Below are 27,020 nucleotides of genomic sequence, written 5' to 3' on the forward strand. Positions count from 1 at the left end.
AATGTTTCGCAAAAAGCGTAGTAGTTGGCTGGCATGAAGGTCGCACTTACCAATACCATGACAGATTAAAATGTTCTATCTAAATTTGCAGTTCTGGAAAGGTTCTTCCGATGCTTATTTTGATCGATCCGAAATTTGCATGGGTAAAAAAGAGCTTTCAAAAAGCCTCAAGCACTATCGTTTAAGCTGAACCAGTAGTTCTGCCATGCAAAATTTTCCAAAACATTTGCTGTTAAAAGAAAAATTGTTCGCAATTAGTTAGAATAGACATTTTTCCATTATGATCAACCTCTGTAAGTTTTTACTGAAAAGTATGAATAATTTCATTAACTAACCTAAGGTAATGAAAGGGTTTATTTCTATAAGGTAATGAAGGGTTTATTTTAAGGACTCACATTTAAATTATAGTCATAATTTTTTTTAACAGATGTTGTATGTTATTGTGGACATATCTGCAGAGTGAAAGAAACGTAACTGATTTTAAATGCTTCAGGATTAAGACTAAATTGATTAAAATTTTGTTTGTTTCTTTCTCAAAGAATATCAAGATGAGAAATAAAAGAAAAAGAATTATAAGTAACTCACAAGGAGGAGGTGTTGTTATTTCTTCCGTATGAGATGGCAACGGACAAATGGTTTTAGAGTCACAATTTTTCTGAGGTCTTGGCATCTCGTTATGATCACAAAGTTCACTATACTGGCTTTTAGTATCGCGGCAGACGACAGCTCGAGTTTGAATACCTTCCCCACAAGTTACAGAACACTGCAAATAATTAATAAATAAATAAATAAATAAATTTTCGTAAAAAATATTTACCATTACGCTTCAATGCATAAAAAATTCAACGAAATGTTTTATTTGGTAGTAGCTATCAAGTAGGATTTACTAAACGCTTTAGTCATATATTTTAAGATAATTCTTTTCTTGCGTAACAAACTAGTTCTTGTTTATGTGTTTTACTGGTAAAATTTGTGCTTTACGGTAAGAAGAAAATGACCAACCAAAATATCTTCGCACAAAAGGTTCGTATTTTATTATCTTGTTCATATTTTGCATATACTATCGCTGTTTAAACACCGGTAAAGATATAGATTTGACAGTAAAAGCATTTCATATCTGGCTTGTTTTGTAAGATTTTGTAAGATTATGTAAATAATCTTTCGCTAGCTACAAATATTTTGAGAAATGTTGCATGGCAAAACTGTGGGAACAATTGGAAAGTTCATGCTTGAAGCTTTTAGATATGGTGTCCTTTTTAATCATGCAAAATTTGGACCAACCGAAATGAGAAGAGGAAGTTAATATATATTTTTTTAAATTTTAATGTCGCAATTAGGAATTCAATTTAGAGGATTGCATTAGTTATATTAGAATACTTTTTTACTTATAGTGGCATTAAAAATGGAAAAAAAGCTTTGAACTTCATATGCTAATTTTTGACGAGGAAAATTTTGCATGAGTAAAAAGGTCTCCGTTTCTAAAAGATACAAACATGATCTTTTAAACTGTGCCAACAGTTTTGCACCATGTAAAATCTTCCGAAACATTTGTTTCTAAAAGGAAGATAATTTTATACAGAGTTTCATACCTGCCAACGTTTAAGTTCTCCAAAAAGTTTTTTCGTAGTGGCAGTAAATAAATCAAGAAATATTATAGACAATTCGCTTTTCACTATCATTTAAAACACAATAAGATAGCCAGCTAATCTTCGATATGTAGGTTTAAACTATTTAAAATTATATCAAATAAAATTTGTTAAGACAGGAATCAAGCATGAAGGCAAAGACTTTACTTTTTGAATTTATTACCACATTAAAAATACGAATAAAATGTACGGGAAAATTCTGAAAAGTTATAAGGTATGCAACTATGAAAGAAATTGTTTTTAAATATTTTTTACCAATCCCTGTAAAAGACTTTTCCAGCAATGGAATGTAACTGTCAATAACTCTAGGTAATGAAGGGCATTTATTCATTGCGATAAAAAGACAATAACTTCACAGCTAGTCTATGAACTTTTCCGGTAAACAAACAGCCCTAATATACTGAAATTTGTAAATTAATTTAAAAATAGATTTTGAATGCATACAAAATTATTAACCCTTTGCACTCTGGGAACTTTAAAATTCTGTTTGAACTAATGTAGACACTTAACTTGGAACTGCATTGTTTTTCGGGTCACCTGCACTGGGGTGCGTATCCCCTGTGGAAAAGTTGTTATTGCAAAAAAAAAGTAAAATACCTGAAGTAGGGGGTTTACATGATGATTGGCGATACAAAAAGAAATAAAAAGTTAAATCTAATTCTCCTAAGTGATTAAGTTTAAAAAGGAGAAGAAAAAAAACTTTAAAATTAATAATACAGTCTTTTAACTTAATTTATAAAATTCATAAGATATTGTGGCTTCTAATTATTAAGATATAATTTTTTTTTATTTTTGAAAGGTGACTTTTAATGTCACTTCAGAAGTGATATCAGAGTGCAAAAGGGTTCAATTAAAACTTACAGCCATAAAAACTACTTACAGGAGTCCACGGTCCTTGGAACCATCTTGGACATTCTTCTACTGTACACGATCTTTCAGTAACTGGCTTGTGCCGCGGACAGAATTCAGTTTTGACATCGATCCGGGATCCGTTGGGACCTCCCTGAACGCAGAAGACTGGGCGAGACTGGACACCCGTCCCGCACGTTGCGGAGCATGGCCCCCACTTCCCAGTGTCCCACCTGAAATATATTGATGAAAATAATTTTTCTGCTTGTATTGCGTATTTTTTTAAGGTAACGTTAGTTATAAACTTAGCCAATAAATATGGCAATAATAGCCAAAAAACAATTTTTAAAAATAAATTGTTTTTTCAGTTATCATCAACGTATTTTGTGGTATTAATGCTCTATTTTCAATATTATCACCTAAGAGAAGGTTATGGTTTTGAGGTGTTTAAATTTTAGTTGGTAGAAATTAAATATAACAGTAAAATGAATAAAATAAAGATTAATGGAGTAAAAAGGCTCACATAAAAGGAAACAAATCACTAATAATCATAACTTCGCGATTTTTGTCTAAGATATCAGCTTGAAATTAATACTATTTATATTATTAAATTGCTTAAAAACTGTAACTTTTAGAGAAAAACCGAATGCAGAAAAAAAATCAGCGTTCTGCAAGTATTTAGGATCCCGTCAAAACTCTCATGGAACAGAAATCAGAATTAAATGTTCCCTGGTGCAATATCAGTACTTCAAATGTAAAATGATATTGTGTGATTATATACTTTTTTAAAATTAAAGTGGTAGTTGCTTGAGAAATTATCATTTCTGCTTAAACACGAATTATTTATCTTTTTTTTATAGTCTTATTTACATCACAACAAAATGTTGAGCAAACACAAGGTCAAAAGAGAATTGGTTAATAAATATTGGTAATATATAATGGAATGGATAAGATAGAGCATTGCATCCCTAGCAAATAAATCTTTTAACTTTATTCTTGATAACAGTACTTTAAGCCATTTTTCAATCCAGCTTTATTACCATTTTTTATTTTAAAAAGTGTCATGATTTACCTGGATAACTAACTGTTCCTTGTTTATTAGATCTTAGGAACTCTCCTATACCTATTTACAATTCGGACTTTCCAGATAATAATAACACACAAGAGATGACAGCATACTATGCAGACGACACAAGACAGATGTGCAACTCACGACAACGCAATTATGTCATCAAGGAACTCCAAACAAGTTTGTATGACATTAAAATTGATGCTGCCGATTGTAAGCTAAGATAAATCAAATCACATTGCTGTCAGACAGCATAACCATCACCTCCTACATCAAGAAGCCTCCACACGGTCTTTTATAAGTAGTCCGCGCAGAATGTTTAAAACGTGAACCAGTTTTGCTCATGAACCCAAAACCTTTTATAAAAGTAATTGAGAGAAATTTATCTTATATATTTGAGAATTGAATCTGTAGTGGTTGACAAATGAATAAGGCAAACCAGTAATATTCATAAATAAAATAAATTTTTAGTCACATATTTGCTACCACTTTCTTATTTTAACTATATTCTGTATTAAATTACTCGTTCGGTAAGTGGATATCCTTCACAGTGGTCAGATCGGACTACCCGTAAAAACCGTGTGGAGGCTTTCAGTTATAGGAGGCGTCGGCATAACCCATAAGTGCAAATAGCAGAAAAATTACACCTATTCTCAGAAGAAATACCTACGGCTATCAAAGCCAAGTATCTTGGAGTTAATGTAACATACAATCTAAACTGGAAGGAGCATGTTGAGACTACTTTGCTAAGAAATACGAAACACACACATCAATCACTAAAACCGATAATCTCCCATTAGTCACCAGTTAAGACTAACTCTTTACAACAAAGATCTGCTCTACATCATGTGCATGTGCCAAATCATCACTTACGCCTCATTTGCATGGGCAACTGCAGCTGCACCTCAAAAGTTCAAAATTGATATCTTCCAAAACAATTAACCACGATACACGTTAAACGCACCGAGATATATGACCAACGAAAATATACACAAAAACATTATGCAACTAGACAAACTCGGTCGTTACATTGAAAAACTTAATGCATCATCTTACAGCCAAGTCTAATGTTAACTGCGACACCACTAACTTCAACAAGAACTTAATACTAACACATAGCACTAACTTATTTCAACAAGAACTTAACAACACAATAACCAAAGATAACTTTAATTGTTTTTTCTTGCTCGACGATATTCTTGATACCATCTGCGAACCCTTTAGGGTTCGCAGATGGTATCAAGAAGTCTTTAGTCTTCAACTTATGGTCTTTAGTCTTTAGTCTTATGGTATTTGAAGTCTTTAGACTTCAACATGCCACGAGCGATTTGCTGTCAACAACCTCTTTCTGCAACTAACTATAAGTGACAATTTAGATATTAATTTTAATATCCACTTATATATCAGTTGGTGCTGCCTTGTTGGTACTGCCTCGGCGGCGGTTGCTGAGATGTAAAGAAAATGGTCAATTAGAGTACGTGGTAAATTTTCCTTTTCGGTTTATAAGAATTTCAAACTTATGTATCATGCAATCTCAAATGAGTAGACTCCTTTGTACATTACTTACACATCTTGCAAACTTAAATATGTCTATTGCCTTCATCAAATGTTGCTTCTTTTCTTTCGGCTACCCTATTAGTATTCAGATACTTTATGTCCTTATCTCAACGATCCTGAAATTAATGATTGAAAGGGCAGCAAAGCGGCTTCGGCTGCCCACCTACGAGCAATTATCCACTTGTCCATTAGTGAAATAGATAAGTGTACGAGACACAAGTAATAAATTCGAAATTAACTTACACAATGGGACATGGATGTCTATTGCAGTGTTTTGCTTTCGTACGCGGACGGATAGATAAATTGCAGAGTCTTGGGTCTACTTCTTCGTTGGTTTCTTTGTTCCGACATGTTGGCTCGGATAGTTGGATACCTAAAAATAAAATCTTACATTTGGTTATTTTACACAAAACGTAATTGTAAATCTGAAAAATGATCTTTAAAAATATTTGCTAATTATTTTGAAACTTTACAAATCAACTTCAGCAACAATCAATGAATTACTTTGAACTTACCAAGAACTATGGCTTTGGATGGATAGCTTACGTTAACTTTAGATAAGAATTAAGTGATTGGTTTCACGAATGATGCAATGGAAGAAATAAAATTGTTTCATGTTAATTCAATTTTCTTATTGTCGTACCAGCTAACTTATATGTTTTGTATGTAATATAAAATATTTCCTTGTCGAAGCACAATTTATGTTTTAATATTTGCTTTTTGGTTTTATTCATTTGTTTTAAAATGATTTTAACCTCTGCATATAAATTATGCAAGAATATATTATATATTTTTAAAAAAAAACTCAGATAACCTTAACAATGCAGAGACATACTCCAAGTACTGGAATGTTCGTATAATTAAAAATTAAAATAATTTAATTGCGCTTTGATTATTATTCCATTGCGACTGTGTGAAACTTCTGCAAAAGGTGTAAAGGTTAGCTGACACAGGTAATTGGTTTGATTAAAGGATAAAAAAAAAATTGAAATGAATGTATGAACATTTAAAAATAATTTTCAACCGGAGATTTCTCTATATGTATATAAAAGTTCGGCAAAAATAATACAAACACTTCGATACTAATTTTATAGAAACAATCTTTTTTTTCGCAGCAAATGTTTTGGGAGATTTTATATGACAAAACTGTTGGCACAGTTGGAAAGATGATGCTTTTAAAAATGTCCTTTTTAACCCATGTGAAATTTGCATCAACCGAAAGAATTTTAAAGCTTTTTCTTTTAGAATACCACTATAATTAAAAAAGTTCTCTATTCTAAATATTACTATCCTGTCAATTGTTTAAGGAATTATAAAAAGAGTTACACGCTTCTTCTCCTCATATTTACCCAACGCCTTATTATTCTGCGGTGAATTCTAGATTGAGGTTTCTATCTATAAATGATCCTGATTTTCAAGGCTTGAACAGGGTTCTTAAAAATTTTATGAAAAAAAAAATTCTTAGCTTTATTTAATAACGATCAAAAGTTTTTTGAGTTGCGTGGAACATAAATTTTTACGTTATGATAAACAATGTAAGTGTAAAAATCAAAATACCAAATTTATAAATAGGAAATTGGCCTGGCAGTTTCTGAGTAACAAACAAAAGTTCCAAAAAGTTGTATTTTTAAATTTTTAATTATCAAAACTTTTTTTGTATCTAATAGTAAATAATAAAAGAAAACCAATAATTATAAACTAATATTTTTAACATAGAACTTTTTTTGTATAAAAAAGATTTACAATTGTGTTCAAAAAAAGTTTTAAAATTGTCTAAAAGGCTTCCAGCCATGCATACGCCAAAAATATCGTCTGCACTAGAAAAATAGAATATTTCAGATTGGATTTTAGTACGAGAAAATCCAATCATTGGATCACAAGTTTGTTCCATTTCATACCTCTGGCATAGTGCGATACGACCTAATACGTAAATTAGAAATGCTTTTAGATCCGTATATTATCCAATTATTTGAAAACAATGAACTGATATTTTAAAATTTTTATAATGTTCTTCTACAATAGAAAGATTGGGAATATAGCCTGTTGAAATTTATTTTATTATTTAAAATTTAGATTCTTTTGGATGTGCCCAGAGCTGTAACTGCGGTTTATCTAAATAATACAATCACAACCTCATTAAATTGGATACTAAAATCATGTGGTAAGTATAACGAAAAATTAGGAGATTTTGCAGCAGATAAGATGCAGAATTCTTAAAAGTGGCCACTTTTTGGAAAATTGAAAAATTTAAACATTTAAAGAAACTGTTGATAGTAATAATGTAATGAATCTCTCCTGGACGCATTTTGCAAAATTATGGTAAACATTATGAAATGTAGTACCAAATTTAGTTAATAAAAATGACAATAAAATACAAATGGGGTGCCTTTTTGACGGAAAAAGTGGTGATCAAATGGTGACTGGCATACAATTATCATATCGCCATTTATTATATTTAGTCACCATGTGACGATGGCGACCGTTAATCTTGTCCTATAAAGTAGAAAGTGTAATTAAATTTTATCAAGGGAAATGATTCCAATTCTAAAAAAATCCTGAAAAGAACACGAAAACTATTTCTGAGTACGGTTTGAAAAAACACTGTACTTTACAAAAAAGATAACAAAACACTATTCTTCCTGAAAAAGACTTATTTATATTATAAAATTTGTGAAGTTAGAAACCAAATTACGATACAGATGCAGTTATAGAAATGTTTCAATTTTTAGAAGTCATTAAATTAGAGTGTCATTTATTATTATTGGCGAAAATTCTGGGATGAAACTTGTTACGTTTTCCGTCAGAGTCATATTTGCAAACAGCAGGTGTCATTCCATTGATGAATTATTCATTATACGGTGATGTATAAAATTTCTTTCGAATACAAAATGTAACACAGAGAGCAGCGGGGGTGTAGCTCAGTGGTAGAGCGTTCGCTTTGCATGTGAAAGGCCTGGGGTTCGATCCCCCACACCTCCATTTTGTCTAAATTTTTAATCCCCAAAATAATTAGTTTTTAATTAAAGTAATTAATAGCTATGGCAGAAATTCTTTAGTTTAAGAAAATATTTTTTCAAGGGATACTAAAAATTGTGCATGTACTAATAATTTAATAAATTACAAATAAAGGAATTTTGTCCATCACTACATACAAATAATTTTAATAGATTAGATGTACAGTATTTAGAGGTAAAATAGAGACATTTTCGTGTTCTAGAAAATTAATAATTGTAATATCTCAACAGTTATTGTTCCAACTATTTTTTCTTTTGCCCCCGGATCTTTTGAACTTTTTTTTATAATAAACGACAATACTTTCTTATAATATACTATTTTTTTAAATTTAAATTCTTAAGCAACTCCTTATGCTCCCCCGCAGTATAACACGAGTCTTACAGATGTAAATAAGTGTAACAAAATTAAATGTTTAATTTGTAAACAAAATTGTGTAAATTATTTAGATTTTCAGTGCTTTTAACAAACAAGAACAAAACAGGTGGCCGAGAAATACCTGAGGGTCTCAGTTCCTTTTTAAAGCTTTCTCTTTGACTTGAATAAAAATAACAATAAAATATAATTTGTTTTATAGATTCAACATCTTGACCACAAGAGCAAAACTTACAATTCATTAAATTAGAGTCGCCATTCCTTGGGTAGAGCGTTTGTCTTCCAATGAGGTGAACTGGTTTCGAATCCCAGTGATTGCTGGTCGATACCAATTCCGCACCTGTCCTCGCATTGACCATAATGCTGACGTACAATATCCTTAGTAGTAGACGGATCATGGGTTAGAGTCATCTTGCCGTCAGGCTAAACATGGAGGTTTCGCGATTTTCCTCTCCATGTTACGTAAATAGGGTTAGTTCTATCAAAAGGTGCTCCATGAAGGTAAAACTCGTCCCAATACTTGATTCAAGAGTTTCCTTGTCTTCTGGAGTAAGCTCAAAATTACAAGGCTACAGAGTTGAACATTGTAGTCGTAAATCCAAAATTTGGTCGGTTGCTTAACAACGGTTGTAAAATTCACTAAATTAAACCTAAACAAGTAGCTGTTAAAATTTCCATGTCTTGTAAGAATTTGTGTGAATATAAAGTCAGTAAAAAATTTCCTACACTTCAATCGCTAAAAAATAATTGGCTAAATGTTACTTTTGCTATGCAATAAAATGCTATTTTTTGTTTTGTTATTGATAAACATTTTATTTCCTCGCCTTAATGATATTTTCTTGAACTTGATGCATTTATAAATATTTAAAATTAGCTAATTGCCGTTTTTAACTGTCTGAAAAACAACGTTTCTCTTGTTAATAAGGTGCAACGTGCTCTTCAATAATTAGATATAATTCCAAAATTTAATATTTACAAAAATTACTTTCTTAGAGAAAAATGGAGGTGTGGGGGATCGAACCCCAGGCCTTTCACATGCAAAGCGAACGCTCTACCACTGAGCTACACCCCCTCGATTATAGTTTCTTACATAAGCCATCAGTAAAATGAAAGAAATACGTTATGTGATGAATAATTCATTGTAAATACGTAGCACCTGTTTGTTGAAAGACTTCATGTAAAACTTCAATTCCACTAGAAAGCTGTTGAAAAGAAATGGCACCCATTTGCGAGGCAGATAGCATTGCATTGTTTCATATACAATTTTTTTAATTTAATTTTTGGTTAATATAAAAACTTGTTATGTATCTGCCAAAACGATTATTTTGTAATTGCGTGTAAAGTTAAATCCTAATAAAGTTTTACAATAATCCTAATTATATGTATGGATAATAAGCAAAGCCTACACTCTTTCATTCATCACTTGTACTTATACAAGTGATGAGTGAAAGAAAAAAACTTCCCATAAATTTAGAAACTCCTGTAAAACTTCCCATAAATTTAGAAAGTTAAATTTTGGACCATGAGATAAATGGAAAAATTTAAAAAATTCCTTTTTGATGTTTTGTAACTATCGAGGAGGTAATTAGTCAAATTGATAGAAATGTTATATAACACGTTATTACCTAGACAGAAGTTTGAAATTCGGTCCATAAGTTCTTTTTAAGACATAAAGAAAAACTAAAAAAAAGCTTCCTTTATATTTTTTGTAATTATCGGGGTAATGTAATGTAGAGTGTAATTGGCCCAAAATGAACTGAAATACTATTTGCCATGTTTTCACACAGTTCAGAGACAGTTTAACACATGGCAGTTTCAAATTTGGACCATGTGTGCCTTCTACGAAACAAATGGAAGAACTAAGAAAGCTTAATACATTTCGATATTTGTATTTTCGATTATTGGGGTAATTTGGTAGCAATTGGCCTATTTGACAATTATACTAAATAACGTTTTCACAAAAATGGAAATCACAAATTCGAACTATGCGTTCTTTATCAGATAAAAAGAAAAACAAACAAATTGCATTTCGATCTTAGTATTTATCGGGGTAATCAACTTAAAATTGATAGTAATGCTAAGTAACATATATAAGTAACATATATTTATTGAAATAAGGCGTAAATTTAGACCATTTGATTTTTAGAAAAATAAAAAAGTAAATATTTTTCATTGCAACAATTGGTGGCAATTAGCTGATTTGATAAAATTCGTTTATCCAAAGACTATGAAAAATAACTTTTATTAAATATCATTATTTTTTATTATTTTATTTAATATTAGTCGGATTTTGAATTGTACAGTATACAATTTTCTACATCAATTTAAATAATGTAATTTTAAGTAGCAAATTAAGAAATTTGAGTGAAATCTGTCGAATTGTTCCTGAGAAATCAAATTTTGAAAAAGTCGTAATTTTAAAATTCGATTTCTCAGGATTTCATGATTTTGCTCAAATTTTGCATTTGAAATTATCCAAAGATAATTCCGCACAAAAAGTAATTTTTAATAATCCTTTTTTGTTTTGATAATAGGAAAAAAAATTGAATATTATGGTATAGAAATTTTTACACTATTTTAAAGAGTGTAATTTTATAAGGCAAAATACGAAATTTGAACAAAATTGGTTGAATAGTTTCTGAGTTATCAAGCTTTAATAAAGTCGTATGTTTATAATTTAATTTCTCATCAATCATTTTAGAAAAATTATATTTATTCAGAAAAAGTATGTTTTCGTGTCTCATTTCGTAACTTAAAATATCTTTTTCACTAATTAATTAACATATTTAAGGTCATCCCGTCAAACCATAAAGATGGAGTCCTAGTACGTGAAACTCCGATAATTAGATTAAAATTTATTCAGGGTAGTTTTTTTGTTTTGCGGATTGTATATATATAGATATATCATTAACTAATATTTTTATTTAAGATGAACTCTTTTAAAGGTTAAACATGTTTGAAAACTTAAGCGTGGGAAAGATATTTATTTTTATATTTATACTTTTCTCAATCCGCAACAAGAAAAAGTGTTTATTCTTTGCGATTGTTTACTGTTTCATTTAACTTAAAACTTGCGCGTTTCCAGAAGAATTTAAGGTATTGTTAAATACCTTAAATTCTTCTAGTGAAGCTAGGTAATTTAAGAGAGTGTTCAGTAAGACATTAATGTACAGCAATATTGTGTTTACATCAATCAAGATCAATTGTTCGAGGTACTTAATAACCCCAATACCAAACAACATTGGGTCCGTTCAAAAAGTACGTACACAAAAATGGAGAAATTTTAAACCCCTCCCCCCCTTCGTACATTACCGTACATAAGGTCTTACTCCCCCCCCTTAGAGTACGTACATTTTATTAGTCTACCCCCCTTTTTCATAAAAATTAAAATAATTATGTTTTAAATAAAATTAAATATTTACTTAAGGAGGGTGTAGGATAAAGTCAAATTTAAATTTGGTGTATGTTTATAAAGTACGTACTTTGTATAATACCTCCCCCCCTCCCCATCGTACAAAACCGTACAGAATAGCAAATCCCCTCCCCCCCCCCCTTCGGGATGTACGTACTTTTTGAACGGCCCCATTTGAGTTTTGTGCGATGTAGAGTTATCAATAGTTTCAAACTAAAGTTGAAATTTTTCAAACTAATAGAAATTGTACAATTATTAATTTTCTAGAACACGAAAATGTCTCTATTTTACCTCTAAATACTGTACATCTAATCTATTAAAATTATTTGTATGTAGTGATGGACAAAATTCCTTTATTTGTAATTTATTAAATTATTAGTACATGCACAATTTTTAGTATCCCTTGAAAAAATATTTTCTGAAACTAAAGAATTTCTGCCATAGCTATTAATTACTTTAATTAAAAACTAATTATTTTGGGGATTAAAAATTTAGACAAAATGGAGGTGTGGGGGATCGAACCCCAGGCCTTTCACATGCAAAGCGAACGCTCTACCACTGAGCTACACCCCCGCTTACATGTGTTCTATCATTTCAGTAATCTGTAGCACAGACGGTCAGCTTGTATGTGTGGAGTAATTTTTAACATTCTTTTACGTAACCATTTTGTTGAAATATATAAATAAAAGCTTTTTAAAAATAATCAAAAATGGAATATTTATTAAAACGGTGAGAAAAAGGGAAAATAGTGGTGAGAATAAAATTGATATTAAAAAAAAGTGGAGGTGTGGGGGATCGAACCCCAGGCCTTTCACATGCAAAGCGAACTCTCTACCACTGAGCTACACCCCCGTTGACATGTGTTCTATCATTTCAGTAATCTGTAGCAGAGATGGTCAGCTTGCATGTGTGGAGTAATTTTTAACATTCTTTTACGTAAGCATTTTGTTGAAATAAATAAATAAAAGCTTCTTTAAAAATTATCAAAAATGGAATATTTATTAAAACGGTGAGAAAAAGGGAAAATAGTGGTGAGAATAAAATTGATAATAAAAAAAAGTGGAGGTGTGGGGGATCGAACCCCAGGCCTTTCACACGCAAAGCGAACGCTCTACCACTGAGCTACACCCCCGTTGACATGTGTTCTATCATTTCAGTAATCTGTAGCAGAGATGGTCAGCTTGCATGTGTGGAGTAATTTTTAACATTCTTTTATATAACCATTTTGTTGAAATAAATAAATAAAAGCTTCTTTAAAAATTATCAAAAATGGAATATTTATTAAAACGGTGAGAAAAAGGGAAAATAGTTGTGAGAATAAAATTGATATTAAAAAAAAGTGGAGGTGTGGGGGATCGAACCCCAGGCCTTTCACATGCAAAGCGAACGCTCTACCACTGAGCTACACCCCCGTTGACATGTGTTCTATCATTTCAGTAATCTGTAGCAGAGACGGTCAGCTTGTATGTGTGGAGTAATTTTTAACATTCTTTTACGTAACCATTTTGTTGAAATATATAAATAAAAGCTTTTTAAAAATAATCAAAAATGGAATATTTATTAAAACGGTGAGAAAAAGGGAAAATAGTGGTGAGAATAAAATTGATATTAAAAAAAAGTGGAGGTGTGGGGGATCGAACCCCAGGCCTTTCACATGCAAAGCGAACGCTCTACCACTGAGCTACACCCCCGTTGACATGTGTTCTATCATTTCAGTAATTTGTAGCAGAGACGGTCAGCTTGTATGTGTGGAGTAATTTTTAACATTCTTTTACGTAACCATTTTGTTGAAATATATAAATAAAAGCTTTTTAAAAATTATCAAAAATGGAATATTTATTAAAACGGTGAGAAAAAGGGAAAATAGTGGTGAGAATAAAATTGATATTAAAAAAAAGTGGAGGTGTGGGGGATCGAACCCCAGGCCTTTCACATGCAAAGCGAACGCTCTACCACTGAGCTACACCCCCGTTGACATGTGTTCTATCATTTCAGTAATCTGTAGCAGAGACGGTCAGCTTGTATGTGTGGAGTAATTTTTAACATTCTTTTACGTAACCATTTTGTTGAAATATATAAATAAAAGCTTTTTAAAAATTATCAAAAATGGAATATTTATTAAAACGGTGAGAAAAAGGGAAAATAGTTGTGAGAATAAAATTGATATTAAAAAAAAGTGGAGGTGTGGGGGATCGACCCCCAGGCCTTTCACATGCAAAGCGAACGCTCTACCACTGAGCTACACCCCCGTTGACATGTGTTCTATCATTTCAGTAATCTGTAGCAGAGACGGTCAGCTTGTATGTGTGGAGTAATTTTTAACATTCTTTTACGTAACCATTTTGTTGAAATATATAAACAAAAGCTTTTTAAAAATTATCAAAAATGGAATATTTATTAAAACGGTGAGAAAAAGGGAAAATAGTTGTGAGAATAAAATTGATATTAAAAAAAAGTGGAGGTGTGGGGGATCGAACCCCAGGCCTTTCACATGCAAAGCGAACGCTCTACCACTGAGCTACACCCCCGTTGACATGTGTTCTATCATTTCAGTAATCTGTAGCAGAGACGGTCAGCTTGTATGTGTGGAGTAATTTTTAACATTCTTTTACGTAACCATTTTGTTGAAATATATAAACAAAAGCTTTTTAAAAATTATCAAAAATGGAATATTTATTAAAACGGTGAGAAAAAGGGAAAATAGTTGTGAGAATAAAATTGATATTAAAAAAAAGTGGAGGTGTGGGGGATCGAACCCCAGGCCTTTCACATGCAAAGCGAACGCTCTACCACTGAGCTACACCCCCGTTGACATGTGTTCTATCATTTCAGTAATCTGTAGCAGAGACGGTCAGCTTGTATGTGTGGAGTAATTTTTAACATTCTTTTACGTAACCATTTTGTTGAAATATATAAACAAAAGCTTTTTAAAAATTATCAAAAATGGAATATTTATTAAAACGGTGAGAAAAAGGGAAAATAGTTGTGAGAATAAAATTGATATTAAAAAAAAGTGGAGGTGTGGGGGATCGAACCCCAGGCCTTTCACATGCAAAGCGAACGCTCTACCACTGAGCTACACCCCCGTTGACATGTGTTCTATCATTTCAGTAATCTGTAGCAGAGACGGTCAGCTTGTATGTGTGGAGTAATTTTTAACATTCTTTTACGTAACCATTTTGTTGAAATATATAAATAAAAGCTTTTTAAAAATTATCAAAAATGGAATATTTATTAAAACGGTGAGAAAAAGGGAAAATAGTTGAGAGAATAAAATTGATATTAAAAAAAAGTGGAGGTGTGGGGGATCGAACCCCAGGCCTTTCACATGCAAAGCGAACGCTCTACCACTGAGCTACACCCCCGTTGACATGTGTTCTATCATTTCAGTAATCTGTAGCAGAGACGGTCAGCTTGTATGTGTGGAGTAATTTTTAACATTCTTTTACGTAACCATTTTGTTGAAATATATAAATAAAAGCTTTTTAAAAATTATCAAAAATGGAATATTTATTAAAACGGTGAGAAAAAGGGAAAATAGTTGTGAGAATAAAATTGATATTAAAAAAAGTGGAGGTGTGGGGGATCGAACCCCAGGCCTTTCACATGCAAAGCGAACGCTCTACCACTGAGCTACACCCCCGTTGACATGTGTTCTATCATTTCAGTAATCTGTAGCAGAGACGGTCAGCTTGCATGTGTGGAGTAATTTTTAACATTCTTTTACGTAAGCATTTTGTTGAAATAAATAAATAAAAGCTTCTTTAAAAATTATCAAAAATGGAATATTTATTAAAACGGTGAGAAAAAGGGAAAATAGTTGTGAGAATAAAATTGATATTAAAAAAAAGTGGAGGTGTGGGGGATCGAACCCCAGGCCTTTCACATGCAAAGCGAACGCTCTACCACTGAGCTACACCCCCGTTGGCATGTGTTCTATCATTTCAGTAATCTGTAGCAGAGACGATCAGCTTGTATGTGTGGAGTAATTTTTAACATTCTTTTACGTAAGCATTTTGTTGAAATATATAAATAAAAGCTTTTTAAAAATTATCAAAAATGGAATATTTATTAAAACGGTGAGAAAAAGGGAAAATAGTTGTGAGAATAAAATTGATATTAAAAAAAAGTGGAGGTGTGGGGGATCGAACCCCAGGCCTTTCACATGCAAAGCGAACGCTCTACCACTGAGCTACACCCCCGTTGACATGAGTTCAATCATTTCAGTAATCTGTAGCAGAGACGGTCAGCTTGTATGTGTGGAGTAATTTTTAACATTCTTTTACGTAAGCATTTTGTTGAAATAAATAAATAAAAGCTTCTTTAAAAATTATCAAAAATGGAATATTTATTAAAACGGTGAGAAAAAGGGAAAATAGTTGTGAGAATAAAATTGATATTAAAAAAAAGTGGAGGTGTGGGGGATCGAACCCCAGGCCTTTCACATGCAAAGCGAACGCTCTACCACTGAGCTACTCCCCCGTTGACATGTGTTCTATCATTTCAGTAATCTGTAGCAGAGACGGTCAGCTTGTATGTGTGGAGTAATTTTTAACATTCTTTTACGTAACCATTTTGTTGAAATATATAAACAAAAGCTTTTTAAAAATAATCAAAAATGGAATATTTATTAAAACGGTGAGAAAAAGGGAAAATAGTTGTGAGAATAAAATTGATATTAAAAAAAAGTGGAGGTGTGGGGGATCGACCCCCAGGCCTTTCACATGCAAAGCGAACGCTCTACCACTGAGCTACACCCCCGTTGACATGTGTTCTATCATTTCAGTAATCTGTAGCAGAGACGGTCAGCTTGTATGTGTGGAGTAATTTTTAACATTCTTTTACGTAACCATTTTGTTGAAATATATAAACAAAAGCTTTTTAAAAATTATCAAAAATGGAATATTTATTAAAACGGTGAGAAAAAGGGAAAATAGTGGTGAGAATAAAATTGATATTAAAAAAAAGTGGAGTTGTGGGGGATCGAACCCCAGGCCTTTCACATGCAAAGCGAACGCTCTACCACTGAGCTACACCCCCGTTGACATGTGTTCTATCATTTCAGTAATCTGTAGCAGAGACGGTCAGCTTGTATGTGTGGAGTAATTTTTAACATTCTTTTACGTAACCATTTTGTTGAAATATATAAATAAAAGCTTTTTAAAAATTATCAAAAATGGAATATTTATTAAAACGGTGAGAAAAAGGGAAAATAGTTGTGAGAATAAAATTGATATTAAAAAAAAGTGGAGGTGTGGGGGATCGAACCCCAGGCCTTTCACATGCAAAGCGAACGCTCTACCACTGAGCTACACCCCCGTTGACATGTGTTCTATCATTTCAGTAATCTGTAGCAGAGACGGTCAGCTTGTATGTGTGGAGTAATTTTTAACATTCTTTTACGTAACCATTTTGTTGAAATATATAAACAAAAGCTTTTTAAAAATTATCAAAAATGGAATATTTATTAAAACGGTGAGAAAAAGGGAAAATAGTTGTGAGAATAAAATTGATATTAAAAAAAAGTGGAGGTGTGGGGGATCGAACCCCAGGCCTTTCACATGCAAAGCGAACGCTCTACCACTGAGCTACACCCCCGTTGACATGTGTTCTATCATTTCAGTAATCTGTAGCAGAGACGGTCAGCTTGTATGTGTGGAGTAATTTTTAACATTCTTTTACGTAACCATTTTGTTGAAATATATAAATAAAAGCTTTTTAAACATTATCAAAAATGGAATATTTATTAAAACGGTGAGAAAAAGGGAAAATAATTGTGAGAATAAAATTGATATTAAAAAAAAGTGGAGGTGTGGGGGATCGAACCCCAGGCCTTTCACATGCAAAGCGAACGCTCTACCACTGAGCTACACCCCCGTTGACATGTGTTCTATCATTTCAGTAATCTGTAGCAGAGTCGGTCAGCTTGCATGTGTGGAGTAATTTTTAACATTCCTTTACGTAAGCATTTTGTTGAAATAAATAAATAAAAGCTTCTTTAAAAATTATCAAAAATGGAATATTTATTAAAACGGTGAGAAAAAGGGAAAATAGTTGTGAGAATAAAATTGATATTAAAAAAAAGTGGAGGTGTGGGGGATCGAACCCCAGGCCTTTCACATGCAAAGCGAACGCTCTACCACTGAGCTACACCCCCGTTGACATGTGTTCTATCATTTCAGTAATCTGTAGCAGAGTCGGTCAGCTTGCATGTGTGGAGTAATTTTTAACATTCTTTTACGTAAGCATTTTGTTGAAATAAATAAATAAAAGCTTCTTTAAAAATTATCAAAAATGGAATATTTATTAAAACGGTGAGAAAAAGGGAAAATAGTTGTGAGAATAAAATTGATATTAAAAAAAAGTGGAGGTGTGGGGGATCGAACCCCAGGCCTTTCACATGCAAAGCGAACGCTCTACCACTGAGCTACACCCCCGTTGACATGTGTTCTATCATTTCAGTAATCTGTAGCAGAGACGATCAGCTTGTATGTGTGGAGTAATTTTTAACATTCTTTTACGTAAGCATTTTGTTGAAATATATAAATAAAAGCTTTTTAAAAATTATCAAAAATGGAATATTTATTAAAACGGTGAGAAAAAGGGAAAATAGTTGTGAGAATAAAATTGATATTAAAAAAAAGTGGAGGTGTGGGGGATCGAACCCCAGGCCTTTCACATGCAAAGCGAACGCTCTACCACTGAGCTACACCCCCGTTGACATGTGTTCTATCATTTCAGTAATCTGTATCAGAGACGGTCAGCTTGTATGTGTGGAGTAATTTTTAACATTCTTTTACGTGAGCATTTTGTTGAAATAAATAAATAAAAGCTTCTTTAAAAATTATCAAAAATGGAATATTTATTAAAACGGTGAGAAAAAGGGAAAATAGTTGTGAGAATAAAATTGATATTAAAAAAAAGTGGAGGTGTGGGGGATCGAACCCCAGGCCTTTCACATGCAAAGCGAACGCTCTACCACTGAGCTACACCCCCGTTGACATGTGTTCTATCATTTCAGTAATCTGTAGCAGAGACGGTCAGCTTGTATGTGTGGAGTAATTTTTAACATTCTTTTACGTAACCATTTTGTTGAAATATATAAACAAAAGCTTTTTAAAAATAATCAAAAATGGAATATTTATTAAAACGGTGAGAAAAAGGGAAAATAGTTGTGAGAATAAAATTGATATTAAAAAAAAGTGGAGGTGTGGGGGATCGACCCCCAGGCCTTTCACATGCAAAGCGAACGCTCTACCACTGAGCTACACCCCCGTTGACATGTGTTCTATCATTTCAGTAATCTGTAGCAGAGACGGTCAGCTTGTATGTGTGGAGTAATTTTTAACATTCTTTTACGTAACCATTTTGTTGAAATATATAAACAAAAGCTTTTTAAAAATTATCAAAAATGGAATATTTATTAAAACGGTGAGAAAAAGGGAAAATAGTGGTGAGAATAAAATTGATATTAAAAAAAAGTGGAGGTGTGGGGGATCGAACCCCAGGCCTTTCACATGCAAAGCGAACGCTCTACCACTGAGCTACACCCCCGTTGACATGTGTTCTATCATTTCAGTAATCTGTAGCAGAGACGGTCAGCTTGTATGTGTGGAGTAATTTTTAACATTCTTTTACGTAACCATTTTGTTGAAATATATAAATAAAAGCTTTTTAAAAATTATCAAAAATGGAATATTTATTAAAACGGTGAGAAAAAGGGAAAATAGTTGTGAGAATAAAATTGATATTAAAAAAAAGTGGAGGTGTGGGGGATCGAACCCCAGGCCTTTCACATGCAAAGCGAACGCTCTACCACTGAGCTACACCCCCGTTGACATGTGTTATATCATTTCAGTAATCTGTAGCAGAGATGGTCAGCTTGCATGTGTGGAGTAATTTTTAACATTCTTTTACGTAAGCATTTTGTTGAAATAAATAAATAAAAGCTTCTTTAAAAATTATCAAAAATGGAATATTTATTAAAACGGTGAGAAAAAGGGAAAATAGTTGTGAGAATAAAATTGATATTAAAAAAAAGTGGAGGTGTGAGGGATCGAACCCCAGGCCTTTCACATGCAAAGCGAACGCTCTACCACTGAGCTACACCCCCGTTGACATGTGTTCTATCATTTCAGTAATCTGTAGCAGAGATGGTCAGCTTGCATGTGTGGAGTAATTTTTAACATTCTTTTACGTAAGCATTTTGTTGAAATAAATAAATAAAAGCTTCTTTAAAAATTATCAAAAATGGAATATTTATTAAAACGGTGAGAAAAAGGGAAAATAGTGGTGAGAATAAAATTGATATTAAAAAAAAGTGGAGGTGTGGGGGATCGAACCCCAGGCCTTTCACATGCAAAGCGAACGCTCTACCACTGAGTTACACCCCCGTTGACATGTGTTCTATCATTTCAGTAATCTGTAGCAGAGATGGTCAGCTTGCATGTGTGGAGTAATTTTTAACATTCTTTTACGTAAGCATTTTGTTGAAATAAATAAATAAAAGCTTCTTTAAAAATTATCAAAAATGGAATATTTATTAAAACGGTGAGAAAAAGGGAAAATAGTGGTGAGAATAAAATTGATATTAAAAAAAAGTGGAGGTGTGGGGGATCGAACCCCAGGCCTTTCACATGCAAAGCGAACGCTCTACCACTGAGCTACACCCCCGTTGACATGTGTTCTATCATTTCAGTAATCTGTAGCAGAGATGGTCAGCTTGCATGTGTGGAGTAATTTTTAACATTCTTTTACGTAACCATTTTGTTGAAATATATAAATAAAAGCTTCTTTAAAAATTTTCAAAAATGGAATATTTATTAAAACGGTGAGAAAAAGGGAAAATAGTTGTGAGAATAAAATTGATATTAAAAAAAAGTGGAGGTGTGGGGGATCGAACCCCAGGCCTTTCACATGCAAAGCGAACGCTCTACCACTGAGCTACACCCCCGTTGACATGTGTTCTATCGTTTCAGTAATCTGTAGCAGAGATGGTCAGCTTGCATGTGTGGAGTAATTTTTAACATTCTTTTACGTAAGCATTTTGTTGAAATAAATAAATAAAAGCTTCTTTAAAAATTATCAAAAATGGAATATTTATTAAAACGGTGAGAAAAAGGGAAAATAGTGGTTAGAATAAAATTGATATTAAAAAAAAGTGGAGGTGTGGGGGATCGAACCCCAGGCCTTTCACATGCAAAGCGAACGCTCTACCACTGAGCTACACCCCCGTTGACATGTGTTCTATCATTTCAGTAATCTGTAGCAGAGTTGGTCAGCTTGCATGTGTGGAGTAATTTTTAACATTCTTTTACGTAAGCATTTTGTTGAAATAAATAAATAAAAGCTTCTTTAAAAATTATCAAAAATGGAATATTTATTAAAACGGTGAGAAAAAGGGAAAATAGTGGTGAGAATAAAATTGATATTAAAAAAAAGTGGAGGTGTGGGGGATCGAACCCCAGGCCTTTCACATGCAAAGCGAACGCTCTACCACTGAGCTACACCCCCGTTGACATGTGTTCTATCATTTCAGTAATCTGTAGCAGAGATGGTCAGCTTGCATGTGTGGAGTAATTTTTAACATTCTTTTACGTAAGCATTTTGTTGAAATAAATAAATAAAAGCTTCTTTAAAAATTATCAAAAATGGAATATTTATTAAAACGGTGAGAAAAAGGGAAAATAGTGGTGAGAACAAAATTGATATTAAAAAAAAGTGGAGGTGTGGGGGATCGAACCCCAGGCCTTTCACATGCAAAGCGAACGCTCTACCACTGAGCTACACCCCCGTTGACATGTGTTCTATCATTTCAGTAATCTGTAGCAGAGATGGTCAGCTTGCATGTGTGGAGTAATTTTTAACATTCTTTTACGTAAGCATTTTGTTGAAATAAATAAATAAAAGCTTCTTTAAAAATTATCAAAAATGGAATATTTATTAAAACGGTGAGAAAAAGGGAAAATAGTGGTGAGAATAAAATTGATATTAAAAAAAAGTGGAGGTGTGGGGGATCGAACCCCAGGCCTTTCACATGCAAAGCGAACGCTCTACCACTGAGCTACACTCCCGTTGACATGTGTTCTATCATTTCAGTAATCTGTAGCAGAGATGGTCAGCTTGCATGTGTGGAGTAATTTTTAACATTTTTTTACGTAAGCATTTCGTTGAAATATATAAATAAAAGCTTCTTTAAAAATTATCAAAAATGGAATATTTATTAAGACGGTGAGAAAAAGGGAGTATAGCGGAGAGAATAAAATTGCTATTAAAAAAAGTGGAGGTGTGGGGGATCGAACCCCAGGCCTTTCACATGCAAAGCGAACGCTCTACCACTGAGCTACAGCTACACCCCCGTTGTTATGTATTCTATCATTTCAAAAATCTGTAGCAGTGATGGTCAGCTTGTATATGTGGCTGTATGTACTATTTATTTTTTTGATTTAAAAAAGAAAAGTGTTATCTGTTGGAAAATATCGCCTCGCTCTGTAAGCTGTCGTAAGCACATATAAATTTCGTCTACTATTAATATCTTTCTCACTAATATTTTAATAAAAAGTCACGATGGTAGGAGGCTCGAGATTTGTTTTTGTTTGCAATGCTTATTTCATACAATCGGAGAATAAATGGAGAAATAAATCTAAATTATCTGCATTAATTAACAATTATTCTACAATATGTTTCATATTGGTATAAGTTTCTTATCAAGTTTATACCAGTAATGATTAAATTTTGAACAATAAAGTACTTTCTTTTGTTTTGAACTAAAATCATAATTTGTTTAAACTTTATCTTGCAAAAATTTTAGAAATTTAAATGCATCCTGTCCTTTATATCCATTATTTTTTGTTATGAAAACAGTCTCTTCTTGAAATCTCTTCGCTATGTTCATAAAAAGCAGGTGGTATTCTCCTTATGAATTAATCATATTTTCGTTATACATTTTATTTAGTTAATGTTACAGAGTGCCTTGTTTGACGTGGGGGTGTAGTTCAATTGTAGAGCGTTCGCTTCGCGTGTGAAGGACCTGCGTTCAATCCTCCAAATCTCCATCAATTTTTTTTTTAAATGCATTTTAAAAAATTTAAATTTTATGAAATTTTTTGTTCTTGGAAAACAAAGTACAATTAAAAGCGAATAGAAAGAAATATCTTTTTGTGTAATTTCTACATTTATCTGGGTTCTCATCTCACCTTTTTCTTTAATCTTCCTTATTTATATTTGATTATCTTATAAATTTGTTGCTTCCACTATCGGACAATCTTCATTTTTTCCTTTTGCAACTTGTTTTTATTTTTCTTAGACATCTCTTTGTTTTTACCCAATTTATCCTTCGTTTGGACATTGAACTAAGTTGTTCGTCTTAAAACTTAAAGTATATCTGTTTATGAGGTTTTATTTGCGGTTTTTCATATTTTGTAACTTTAATCATAGAAGTTATAAGTAAGTGCAACTACAGCGTATTTCCTTTAGTCAAGGAATTAAACAATAAGTTATTCTAACACGTGGCTGCAAATGACGACTATAGCAGTCCGATTTTTTTGGCGATATGTAGGCAATAGACTACTAGAGCCGTCGTCAGAATATCTACCGTCTTAAGCAGAAATCTCTTTTAAAGGATCTGTTAATTATCATTTCTTTTCAAAATTATATACGGATTCCTCAATATCATATTCGTGAGGGAAATAAAAAATTAATTAGCTCAAAAATCCTTGAAAATCATCTAATTTCGAATAAAGATAAATTTTCGTGACCGATATACATCATAAAGATGAAACATAATAGAGCGTACACATCAAGATAATTTTTGTCCTCAGAATGAAAACACTAATTGGCTAACTCAAGAGAGAAACTTTCTGCCTTTCGTTTCTCCTTGTTATTTCAATGGAGGAAACTCAATGTGGAAATTTGAAAGTAAAAAATTTTAAAATATGTTGGTTTACTGTGCTGCATTTGGTAGTACAGAAAAATGTGCTAAAAGAGGACCTTACACATTCTATACGTCAGTTAATTTATCACTTTTTGTAAATACATTCTTTTTTTACGTAAATGAACTATTAAAATATTCTTCTTTCCTTAAAACATCATACTAATCTTGATTATTCCATTTCATTCATTCTAAAATCAAAATTTATACTTTTGGAAGCATTTTAAAAGTAAATATAAACTAATAATAACATTACTTAACCTTAAAGTAATGATTATATAGAATAATCTATAATTGATACATTATTTTTTTTTTAGTGCTAAAATGTAGTTGGTGAAAATTATGCTCGTTGTATATTATTTTTACTTTCTATATCACTTTAGTAAGTTGGAATACTTCAAGATGTTAAATTTCAGCTGCTTGCTTTAAAGTTTTTTTTTAATAAAATAGCTTTGCTCAGATAAAAGAGAAAATTATAAAGGATTTTTACAAACACTTAATCATAAGTTTCCTAATGAAATTGTCATATCTTTTTAAATTGATATCGTCACTGCTCCTTTTTAATTGCTAAAGTAGGCGACAAAAATTGAGAAAACTAGCAGGGGTAATAACGCTGAGAAATATAATCATCGCATGTGTAAAGTTTAAATAAAATCAAAATGTTTTAAAAAAAGAATTTTTTTTAACGTGATTTACTTCTATCTTATTTCCAAGCTATATTTTTTTCGACTGACTGACCAGTCAAAAATCTTTTCTTTTCAGCAATTTCAAAATATTCTAAATACTTGTAATCAGTGATTTTACAACATGCAAATACTATCGTAAAATCTATATTAGATTAAAGTTTAAAAGAAATTTTTATGTACTTCAATATTCATATATCAATAGAAAATCATTTAACAGAGCAGTTAGAAAATAACTTCAGACAATTTTATAAACTACCGAATTGATTTGAGAAACTTTTATCATAACATACATTTTTAACGCTAAATTCATTCAAAATTAAAACTTTCCAAAATTTTATAAAAACTGATAAATTTTTGCTCAGTTTATTCACAATATAATATAGGTTGAAAAGTGCTCCAATATTTTAGCGTAAGTTTATAGTAAATTCCACGAATTAGTATGCGAAAAGCTTGGGGTTCGATCTCCCACACCTCCATTTTTTTTAAAACATTAAATTTATTCATGCCACTTTTCTCTCCGTTTTAATAAATATTCCGTTAGTGACAATATTTAAAAGCTTCTACTAAAAAATTTCAATCAAGTTGCGTAAAGAAAAATGTATAAATTAGTCTACACATGCAAGCTGACCATCTCTGCTACATATTACAGAAATGATAGAACACATGTCAACGGGGGTATAGCTCAGTGGTAGAGCGTTCGCTTTGCATGTGAAAGGCCTGGGGTTCGATCCCCCACACCTCCACTTTTTTTATTAGCAATTTTATTCTCTCCGCTATACTCCCTTTTTCTCACCGTTTTAAAAAATATTCCATTTTTGATAAATTTTAAAAAGCTTTTGTTTATATATTTCAACAAAATGGTTATATAAAAGAATGTTGTAAATTACTCCACACATGCAAGCTGAGAATCTGTGCTATAGATTACTGAAATGATAGAACACATGTCAACGGGGGTGTAGCTCAGTGGTAGAGCGTTCGCTTTGCATGTGAAAGCCCTGGGGTTCGAACCCCCACACCTCCACTTTTTTTAATAGCAATTTTATTCTCTCCGCTATACTCCCTTTTTCTCACCGTTTTAATAAATATTCCATTTTTGATAATTTTTAAAAAGCTTTTGTTTATATATTTCTACAAAATTGTTATATAAAAGAATGTTATAAATTACTCCACACATGCAAGCTGAGAATCTGTGCTACAGATTACTGAAATGATAGAACACATGTCGACGGGGGTGTAGCTCAGTGGTAGAGCGTTCGCTTTGCATGTGAAAGGCCTGGGGTTCGATCCCCCACACCTCCACTTTTTTTAATAGAAATTTTATTCTCTCCGCTATACTCCCTTTTTCTCACCGTTTTAATAAATATTCAATTTTTGATAATTTTTAAAAAGCTTTTGTTTATATATTTCAACAAAATGGTTATATAAAAGAATGTTATAAATTACTCCACACATGCAAGCTGAGAATCTGTGCTACAGATTACTGAAATGATAGAACACATGTCGACGGGGGTGTAGCTCAGTGGTAGAGCGTTCGCTTTGCATGTGAAAGGCCTGGCGTTCGATCCCCCACACCTCCACTTTTTTTTAATGGCAATTTTATTCTCTCCGCTATACTCCCTTTTTCTCTACGTTTTAATAAATATTCCATTTTTGATAATTTTTAAAAAGCTTTTGTTTATATATTTCAACAAAATGGTTATATAAAAGAATGTTATAAATTACTCCACACATGCAAGCTGAGAATCTGTGCTACAGATTACTGAAATGATAGAACACATGTCAACGGGGGTGTAGCTCAGTGGTAGAGCTTTCGCTTTGCATGTGAAAGGCCTGGGGGTTCGATCCCCCACACCTCCACTTTTTTTTAATAGCAATTTTATTCTCTCCGCTATACTCCCTTTTTCTCACCGTTTTAATAAATATTCCATTTTTGATAATTTTTAAAAAGCTTTTGTTTATATATTTCAACAAAATGGTTATATAAAAGAATGTTATAAATTACTCCACACATGCAAGCTGAGAATCTGTGCTACAGATTACTGAAATGATAGAACACATGTCAACGGGGGTGTAGCTCAGTGGTAGAGCGTTCGCTTTGCATGTGAAAGGCCTGGGGTTCGATCCCCCACACCTCCACTTTTTTTTAATAGCAATTTTATTCTCTCCGCTATACTCCCTTTTTCTCACCGTTTTAATAAATATTCCATTTTTGATAATTTTTAAAAAGCTTTTGTTTATATATTTCAACAAAATGGTTATATAAAAGAATGTTATAAATTACTCCACACATGCAAGCTGAGAATCTGTGCTACAGATTACTGAAATGATAGAACACATGTCAACGGGGGTGTAGCTCAGTGGTAGAGCGTTCGCTTTGCATGTGAAAGGCCTGGGGTTCGATCCCCCACACCTCCACTTTTTTTTAATAGCAATTTTATTCTCTCCGCTATACTCCCTTTTTCTCACCGTTTTAATAAATATTCCA

At 32.3% G+C, this 27,020-nt stretch overlaps 1 protein-coding gene and 38 non-coding genes across 39 annotated transcripts in view; 7 read left to right on the forward strand and 32 right to left on the reverse strand.

The window, feature by feature from the left end:
- LOC107449716 (protein madd-4) overlaps window positions 1–27,020 on the reverse strand; it is a 130,328-nt gene that overhangs the window by 64,520 nt on the left and 38,788 nt on the right. The window contains exons 6-8 of the mRNA XM_087163990.1: window positions 5,365–5,494; window positions 2,527–2,728; window positions 586–763 (exon numbers count right to left, since the gene is read on the reverse strand). Coding sequence (XP_087020116.1) covers window positions 586–763; window positions 2,527–2,728; window positions 5,365–5,494 — 510 coding nt within the window. The remainder of the gene's footprint in view (window positions 1–585; window positions 764–2,526; window positions 2,729–5,364; window positions 5,495–27,020) is intronic.
- TRNAA-UGC (transfer RNA alanine (anticodon UGC)) lies at window positions 8,029–8,100 on the forward strand. Its single transcript has one exon. It is a non-coding gene; the product is annotated as a tRNA-Ala (tRNA).
- Window positions 9,509–9,580, reverse strand: TRNAA-UGC (transfer RNA alanine (anticodon UGC)). The gene has a single exon. It is a non-coding gene; the product is annotated as a tRNA-Ala (tRNA).
- TRNAA-UGC (transfer RNA alanine (anticodon UGC)) lies at window positions 12,422–12,493 on the reverse strand. The gene has a single exon. It is a non-coding gene; the product is annotated as a tRNA-Ala (tRNA).
- On the reverse strand, window positions 12,981–13,052 carry TRNAA-UGC (transfer RNA alanine (anticodon UGC)). Its single transcript has one exon. It is a non-coding gene; the product is annotated as a tRNA-Ala (tRNA).
- Window positions 13,261–13,332, reverse strand: TRNAA-UGC (transfer RNA alanine (anticodon UGC)). Its single transcript has one exon. It is a non-coding gene; the product is annotated as a tRNA-Ala (tRNA).
- On the reverse strand, window positions 13,540–13,611 carry TRNAA-UGC (transfer RNA alanine (anticodon UGC)). Its single transcript has one exon. It is a non-coding gene; the product is annotated as a tRNA-Ala (tRNA).
- On the reverse strand, window positions 13,819–13,890 carry TRNAA-UGC (transfer RNA alanine (anticodon UGC)). Its single transcript has one exon. It is a non-coding gene; the product is annotated as a tRNA-Ala (tRNA).
- Window positions 14,377–14,448, reverse strand: TRNAA-UGC (transfer RNA alanine (anticodon UGC)). Its single transcript has one exon. It is a non-coding gene; the product is annotated as a tRNA-Ala (tRNA).
- Window positions 14,656–14,727, reverse strand: TRNAA-UGC (transfer RNA alanine (anticodon UGC)). Its single transcript has one exon. It is a non-coding gene; the product is annotated as a tRNA-Ala (tRNA).
- Window positions 14,935–15,006, reverse strand: TRNAA-UGC (transfer RNA alanine (anticodon UGC)). The gene has a single exon. It is a non-coding gene; the product is annotated as a tRNA-Ala (tRNA).
- On the reverse strand, window positions 15,214–15,285 carry TRNAA-UGC (transfer RNA alanine (anticodon UGC)). The gene has a single exon. It is a non-coding gene; the product is annotated as a tRNA-Ala (tRNA).
- TRNAA-UGC (transfer RNA alanine (anticodon UGC)) lies at window positions 15,492–15,563 on the reverse strand. Its single transcript has one exon. It is a non-coding gene; the product is annotated as a tRNA-Ala (tRNA).
- On the reverse strand, window positions 15,772–15,843 carry TRNAA-UGC (transfer RNA alanine (anticodon UGC)). The gene has a single exon. It is a non-coding gene; the product is annotated as a tRNA-Ala (tRNA).
- On the reverse strand, window positions 16,051–16,122 carry TRNAA-UGC (transfer RNA alanine (anticodon UGC)). Its single transcript has one exon. It is a non-coding gene; the product is annotated as a tRNA-Ala (tRNA).
- Window positions 16,331–16,402, reverse strand: TRNAA-UGC (transfer RNA alanine (anticodon UGC)). Its single transcript has one exon. It is a non-coding gene; the product is annotated as a tRNA-Ala (tRNA).
- On the reverse strand, window positions 16,889–16,960 carry TRNAA-UGC (transfer RNA alanine (anticodon UGC)). Its single transcript has one exon. It is a non-coding gene; the product is annotated as a tRNA-Ala (tRNA).
- TRNAA-UGC (transfer RNA alanine (anticodon UGC)) lies at window positions 17,168–17,239 on the reverse strand. The gene has a single exon. It is a non-coding gene; the product is annotated as a tRNA-Ala (tRNA).
- On the reverse strand, window positions 17,447–17,518 carry TRNAA-UGC (transfer RNA alanine (anticodon UGC)). The gene has a single exon. It is a non-coding gene; the product is annotated as a tRNA-Ala (tRNA).
- Window positions 17,726–17,797, reverse strand: TRNAA-UGC (transfer RNA alanine (anticodon UGC)). The gene has a single exon. It is a non-coding gene; the product is annotated as a tRNA-Ala (tRNA).
- On the reverse strand, window positions 18,006–18,077 carry TRNAA-UGC (transfer RNA alanine (anticodon UGC)). The gene has a single exon. It is a non-coding gene; the product is annotated as a tRNA-Ala (tRNA).
- TRNAA-UGC (transfer RNA alanine (anticodon UGC)) lies at window positions 18,286–18,357 on the reverse strand. The gene has a single exon. It is a non-coding gene; the product is annotated as a tRNA-Ala (tRNA).
- Window positions 18,565–18,636, reverse strand: TRNAA-UGC (transfer RNA alanine (anticodon UGC)). The gene has a single exon. It is a non-coding gene; the product is annotated as a tRNA-Ala (tRNA).
- TRNAA-UGC (transfer RNA alanine (anticodon UGC)) lies at window positions 18,845–18,916 on the reverse strand. The gene has a single exon. It is a non-coding gene; the product is annotated as a tRNA-Ala (tRNA).
- On the reverse strand, window positions 19,403–19,474 carry TRNAA-UGC (transfer RNA alanine (anticodon UGC)). The gene has a single exon. It is a non-coding gene; the product is annotated as a tRNA-Ala (tRNA).
- On the reverse strand, window positions 19,682–19,753 carry TRNAA-UGC (transfer RNA alanine (anticodon UGC)). The gene has a single exon. It is a non-coding gene; the product is annotated as a tRNA-Ala (tRNA).
- On the reverse strand, window positions 19,962–20,033 carry TRNAA-UGC (transfer RNA alanine (anticodon UGC)). The gene has a single exon. It is a non-coding gene; the product is annotated as a tRNA-Ala (tRNA).
- On the reverse strand, window positions 20,522–20,593 carry TRNAA-UGC (transfer RNA alanine (anticodon UGC)). Its single transcript has one exon. It is a non-coding gene; the product is annotated as a tRNA-Ala (tRNA).
- TRNAA-UGC (transfer RNA alanine (anticodon UGC)) lies at window positions 20,802–20,873 on the reverse strand. Its single transcript has one exon. It is a non-coding gene; the product is annotated as a tRNA-Ala (tRNA).
- On the reverse strand, window positions 21,082–21,153 carry TRNAA-UGC (transfer RNA alanine (anticodon UGC)). Its single transcript has one exon. It is a non-coding gene; the product is annotated as a tRNA-Ala (tRNA).
- TRNAA-UGC (transfer RNA alanine (anticodon UGC)) lies at window positions 21,362–21,433 on the reverse strand. The gene has a single exon. It is a non-coding gene; the product is annotated as a tRNA-Ala (tRNA).
- On the reverse strand, window positions 21,642–21,713 carry TRNAA-UGC (transfer RNA alanine (anticodon UGC)). The gene has a single exon. It is a non-coding gene; the product is annotated as a tRNA-Ala (tRNA).
- Window positions 21,922–21,993, reverse strand: TRNAA-UGC (transfer RNA alanine (anticodon UGC)). Its single transcript has one exon. It is a non-coding gene; the product is annotated as a tRNA-Ala (tRNA).
- TRNAA-UGC (transfer RNA alanine (anticodon UGC)) lies at window positions 25,207–25,278 on the forward strand. Its single transcript has one exon. It is a non-coding gene; the product is annotated as a tRNA-Ala (tRNA).
- TRNAA-UGC (transfer RNA alanine (anticodon UGC)) lies at window positions 25,485–25,556 on the forward strand. The gene has a single exon. It is a non-coding gene; the product is annotated as a tRNA-Ala (tRNA).
- On the forward strand, window positions 25,763–25,834 carry TRNAA-UGC (transfer RNA alanine (anticodon UGC)). Its single transcript has one exon. It is a non-coding gene; the product is annotated as a tRNA-Ala (tRNA).
- On the forward strand, window positions 26,320–26,392 carry TRNAA-UGC (transfer RNA alanine (anticodon UGC)). The gene has a single exon. It is a non-coding gene; the product is annotated as a tRNA-Ala (tRNA).
- TRNAA-UGC (transfer RNA alanine (anticodon UGC)) lies at window positions 26,600–26,671 on the forward strand. The gene has a single exon. It is a non-coding gene; the product is annotated as a tRNA-Ala (tRNA).
- On the forward strand, window positions 26,879–26,950 carry TRNAA-UGC (transfer RNA alanine (anticodon UGC)). The gene has a single exon. It is a non-coding gene; the product is annotated as a tRNA-Ala (tRNA).

The sequence above is a fragment of the Parasteatoda tepidariorum genome, chromosome 5 (genome assembly GCF_982258835.1).
Source record: "Parasteatoda tepidariorum strain Cologne lab strain chromosome 5, Ptep-v5.0, whole genome shotgun sequence".
Taxonomy (NCBI): Eukaryota; Metazoa; Arthropoda; class Arachnida; order Araneae; family Theridiidae; genus Parasteatoda; species Parasteatoda tepidariorum.